The sequence below is a fragment of the Hipposideros armiger genome, unplaced genomic scaffold, assembly GCF_001890085.2.
Source record: "Hipposideros armiger isolate ML-2016 unplaced genomic scaffold, ASM189008v1 scaffold_27, whole genome shotgun sequence".
In the NCBI taxonomy this organism is placed as follows: Eukaryota; Metazoa; Chordata; class Mammalia; order Chiroptera; family Hipposideridae; genus Hipposideros; species Hipposideros armiger.
In genome coordinates this window covers 331,882-337,162 of record NW_017731377.1, presented here as the reverse complement: position 1 = coordinate 337,162, position 5,281 = coordinate 331,882, and the positions used below count along the sequence as shown (strand labels likewise).

At 43.9% G+C, this 5,281-nt stretch overlaps 1 protein-coding gene across 2 annotated transcripts in view; it reads right to left on the bottom strand.

Moving 5' to 3' along the window:
- Positions 1–626: 626 nt before the first annotated feature.
- Positions 627–5,281, bottom strand: part of EPHX2 (epoxide hydrolase 2) — a 51,601-nt gene continuing 46,946 nt past the window's right edge. For both annotated transcript variants that reach the window (XM_019636204.1, XM_019636203.1), the window contains one exon: positions 627–754. In XM_019636204.1, the coding sequence (XP_019491749.1) occupies positions 665–754 (90 nt within the window). In that variant the 3' untranslated portion in view covers positions 627–664. The remainder of the gene's footprint in view (positions 755–5,281) is intronic.

The window sequence follows — 5,281 nt, the reverse complement described above, 5'->3', positions numbered from 1 at the left end:
TTAGTCTGGCGGGTCGGTAAGGGATTCCGTATCCCACTCTTATCCTGAGGAAACTTTTTCCCAGGAGAGAAATAGACAGGAGAGAATATTTGGAAGAGATATAAAATAGGTGAAGTGGAATAATTTGGGCAAATGAAATCATCAGGGAAAGGAGTGGTGAGATTTAGCCAGTGCCAACCAACAGAAATATAATGCAAGCCACATATATAATTTTAAAGTTCCTGGTAGCCACATTAAAACAAGTAAAAAGAGATACAGGTGTGATTAATGTAAAATACTATTTAATATTTAATGTAAATTATAGTTTAAAATTTAATGTTAGTTTAGATTCTTTTTATTTTTTTTAGTGCTAAGCCTTTGAAATCTGAAAGGTATTTTCCACTTATAGTAATCTCAATTCGAGCTGACCATATTTCAAAAGTTCAATAGCCATTATAGTTTCAGGTATAAAATAAGTTATATTGATGCCTATAGATTTCTTTTTCTTTTTTCTTTTTTTTTTAGCTGAGCCATCCTGCCACCTGTTTGCAGCTCAGCGGCAGCTCAGCTCGGGCCGGGAATCGAACCGGCGACCCTGTTGCTCAGAGCTCGCACTCTTGAACGAGCTCTTAATCAACTAAGCCACTCGGCCGGCCCCCACAAACTCTTGATGCCCACAGCTTACTTACCTCACTCTCTCAGGGTAAAAGACAGCCATGTTCCACACCAGCATGCCGCCCCAGTCGTGGCCAATGAACACTGCTTGAGAGATGCCCTAGTGAGGGATAAAAAAGGGAGCTGAATGTGGGCAGGTTTCTGGGGCGGGGTGCTGAGAGCCCAAGGCCTGTGCTCGCTTTAGGCCCAACCCTCAGCAGTAATCCTTTTGGGCTCCTTCACTGATCATGCAGTCGCTACTCCAAATGTCCACCCTCTTGAAGCCCCCATTCCCACACATACCTGCCCCACGTACCTTCTACACAAATGACTGGCCTTTGACATTTTCCTAGAAGACTGAGGCCGTTGCCCATGGATTCCTTCTTCCTCTCTACCTTCCCTTGAATCAAAATTTGTTTCAGCTCTTTTTCTCCCTTTTGTCTGAAAGTCAGTATGACTGACCTCCCCGTGACCCATGTTCTTCTTCCACTGAGTGAGTATGATTGTACTCCCCACTCTTTTGGGACCTTTCCTACCTTAACTAAGCACTAAAACCTCAAAGACATCTTTAATCTCTCCCTCTCTATCTGCGCCGTATGTTCACCTGCGGCTGCTAACAATGACAACAGCTCCTGTTTATCGAGCGCCTACTATGTCTCAGGCACTGTGCTGAGTGTTTACATCCATTACCTGGAATTGTTCCAATAGCTTTCGGGTACGCATTTTACCAATGGGAAGGCAGGCTCACAGCAGTTCGGGGACTTGCCCGAGGCCGCATGGAGGTAAATGGTGGAAACACNGATGTATCAGTAAAAATATTGCTCAGGGTAATGTCTGCAAATTTGGACCCTATATCTTCTTCTATGAGTTTTATGGTCTCAGGTCTTATATTTAAGTCTTTAATCCATTTTGAGTTTGTTCTTGTACATGGTGTAAGGAGGTGGTCCAGTTTCACTTTTTTGCATGTGTCAGTTCAATTTTCCCAGCACCATTTATTAAATAAACTATCCTTACCCCAATGTAACTAATGAGCAGAGTTTTAGTTCTACAAGATGAAAAGAGTTCTAGAGATGGATGGTGGTGAGGGTTGCACAACAAGGTAAATGTACTTAGTAACACTGAACTGCATATTAAAATAGTAAAAATGGTAAATTTGATGTTATGTGTATTTTGCAATTTAAAAAATAATAATGAAAAACTACTTTCATGAGCTAAATCCCATTGATACTTTAAATACAAGTTTGATCAAATTTAAAAAAAGGATGAGAAAGAGACAAAGGAAAGAAGATGTGAAAGAGCAAGAAGCAGGCATAAAACCCCATCCCCTCCCTCTCCCTCTGTGCTGTCCACATGGGACACCCAACAGTTGGGGCCAGAGTGTTGAGGGCCTGTTGTAACCTATATACAGGATGTGAAGCCTGGGTTACTGAAGAAGGTAGAAGGGTGAGAAGTAACTAAGAATGGGGCATTTGAGATGACAGAAGGGCCCTGTGGGGAGGGGTCCTCTGGGAGGGGGGCTCTGGGCACATAGACATCAGTGGGAGGGGGTTGGACTTCTGGACTACTGGGCAGAGCCAGAGATTGAGAAAGAGTCAGATAAGAGCTGAGAAGAACCCAAACACCAGCTTCCTAGTTCTGGGTGGGACTCTGTTACCTCCTCAATTCCCAAAGGCCAAGGCAGCTGCCACTCAAGAACCTAGAACTACGACTTTGTTACTCTCCCACCCCCACCAGATACTCCTCCAGTGTGAGCTGTACATGGGTGAAGCAAACACCTGGGAAAGGGGACAGGTAGTACATCACACCTTAGACTGAATGGGCTTCCAACTTCTAGTACAGCTGAAAGAATTTTTATGGGGCAATCTATGACGAACAGGGTGACGAATCTATGATTCTCCATTACTTCTGACATCAATTATACATGTGGGGCTTCCTTTACAGGCCTTGCACAAGGGTTCCTACCTTTTCCCATCCCACTCGCTCACGTCTCTTTCCAAATAGCTCAGTTTCTCCCAGTCCCCACTCTTTACCCTCACTGTCCCTATCCTGTCCCCATCCTCCTGTTTCCTTCACAAGGGACACTGTCGCTGCTTTCCTTTGCCCACTTTGTTATGGGCTGAATTGTGTCTTCCCCAAATTCCCAGGAAGTCCTAACCCCTCAGAATGTAACAGTATTTGGAGATAGGGTCTTTAAGGAGGTAGTTAAAATGAGATCTTTATGGTGGACCCTAATCCACTGTGACTAATGTCCTTATAAGAAGAGAAACTTTAGACACAGAGATACACACACAGAGAGGAAATGCCATGTGAGGGTACAGCAAGAAGGGAGCCTTCTACAAACCAAGGAGAGAGGCTTTGGGAGAAATCAGCCATGGAGATACCTTGATCTCGAACTTCTGGCCTCCAGAACTGTGAGATAAGACATTTTGTTGTTTAAGCCACACAGTCCATGGTACTTAGTTATGGCGGCCCTAACTGCCTAACATGTCATCTAAATCATATCCGTCCTTCAAGATCAAGATTACTTCAAACTAACTCAAGACATTTTGATTTAATTCAGATCAAAGGAAGCTCGCTGCTTCCCACACTCCAGACTGTGGAGCAGTAAGGCTCTGACCTCATAGGAGGATGTGATACATGGAACACCTTTTCATGAGGTTGCCAAAGGCTTTTGGTGTCTTACTGAGTGAATCAGGTTATTGGCTGAATCAAAGTGCCTCTTCCAAAGCACCGTCTTATCAACTAAAATCGTTCTTAGAGAAGAGTACTTGTCGAATTGAAACCGGGGTGTTGTGACCCTTGCTGGAAGGGGCACCCCCTTTGAACAGAAGGGCAAGGGTTGCGGGAGAGATGTGGGGAGACACTCTTGTGCTCTTAATTCATCTGATTCATTCTTCTCTTTTTGGTGTGTTAAAAAAAATTTCTTGTATCCTCTCACGAATTTATCTGGATGTAGCTGGACACTGGGGTGCAGAGCCCACAAATGAATGAGGAGGTTTTCCCACAGATGAGGGCAACAGGGGGGGAGGGGCGGTGGGCAGGCCAGACGCTGCTGCTGCTCTCAGTGAATCCCAGTGAAACATGGCGGGGACAACCCATCACACACATCATCCGAGCCCCAGGGGGCATCTTGGGTTTTGTGGCTCATGGGGAGACACCTAGAAACCTTCTACATCACTCAAAGCACACTCAGGGCTGGGTGCAGGGCTTTTAGGCTCTGGTGCTCTCTGTAATCCCAAACCTTACTTCTCCGGAAGCCAAGATACCANATAGCAGGCAGATGGAGAAACACTCATTTAACATTCAGCCAGTTCTTGCCATGGTCCTCCTGTCTCCCTTCCCTCCTACGACCGTCTCTTACCCTTTTCACGGATCCTGTGCGTGGTGACAACACCCTGTAGGGGGGAAAGTTAGAAATGAGGACATGGGTGAAGTAAAGAAATTATGCTGGAACAGGTCATCTGAAAACTCTCTCACAGCAAAAGACCTACACATGCCATCAGACTATACAAACATGCTAAACCCACAAGAGAGGTAGGTAAGTACTCAGGGGTCAAAGCAGAAGCAGCTAACAACCAAAGCTCTGGGCCAAGGCTTCCCCCTGGGGCATTGCAGGTCTGGGTAATGTAAGAACTTGGGTCTATCAATCAATGGGAACAAGAGATGAGATCTCAGGTCTGTGGCAAATGGGAAGTTAAAAATGAGATCCTTCCCACCACCCCTCCACAGTAAATCCAGTAAATTTGCGGTCCTCAGTTAAAGGGTGGACTAGAAAAAAATCCACCCATCATGACAGAGAGATGTCAAAGGAGTTGGTGTATTCAGTTTGGTACTAAGAGGAAACCAAAAAAAGCTCACCTAGAAATTCATAGCTACAAGCCTGCCTTCACAGTGTTTGGGTTTGAATTCATACTATTTGTGTGATCTGACAACCTCCAAGATACAAAGTAAACAACAAAGTGATCCAGGACTGGTAACACCACCAGGATGTTTGTCAAAGCAGCAAATGTTAAACCACAAGAAGGTCATTTCCTTAATCCCAGGTAAAGCAGGTTGGTGCAGATTAAACGCTGCTGAAGATGAGCTCACAAACCAAAATTACAAAACTCTCTCCACCCTCCCCCCACCCCTCACCCCACCAAGGTTCCATTGTAAGACTAGAGACAGCAAACACAGCAAACAGTAAAATAAGACTCTCCAAGAATATCAAATAGAACTTGCAGAGAGAGAGAGGGGGGGAGAAAGAGGGAGAGAGAAAGAATGAAAAATGAGTATGCTTAAAATGATTATAGACATAAAAGAAGGAACTGAGAAATAAGAATGGAACAAGAGATTAAAATGATTTGAAAAAGAACAAAATACAACTTTCATAAACAAAAAAAACCTGTTCATTGAAATTAAAAAAAAATTCAAGGATGGTTTAACTGCAGATGAGACACCACCAAAAGACCAACAAGATGGTAGGTAGACCAGAGGCCAATTTCTCATAAGCAATGACAGAATCTTCTAAAAGAAAATAATTGTCAACCTAGAATTCCATACTCAAACTAGTCTTCAAGAATGAAAGCAAAATAAAGATATTTTCAGGCACCCCAAATTATGAGTTTACTAACAAACTCGCAAGATCAAGACGGTCCTTCAGGAAGAA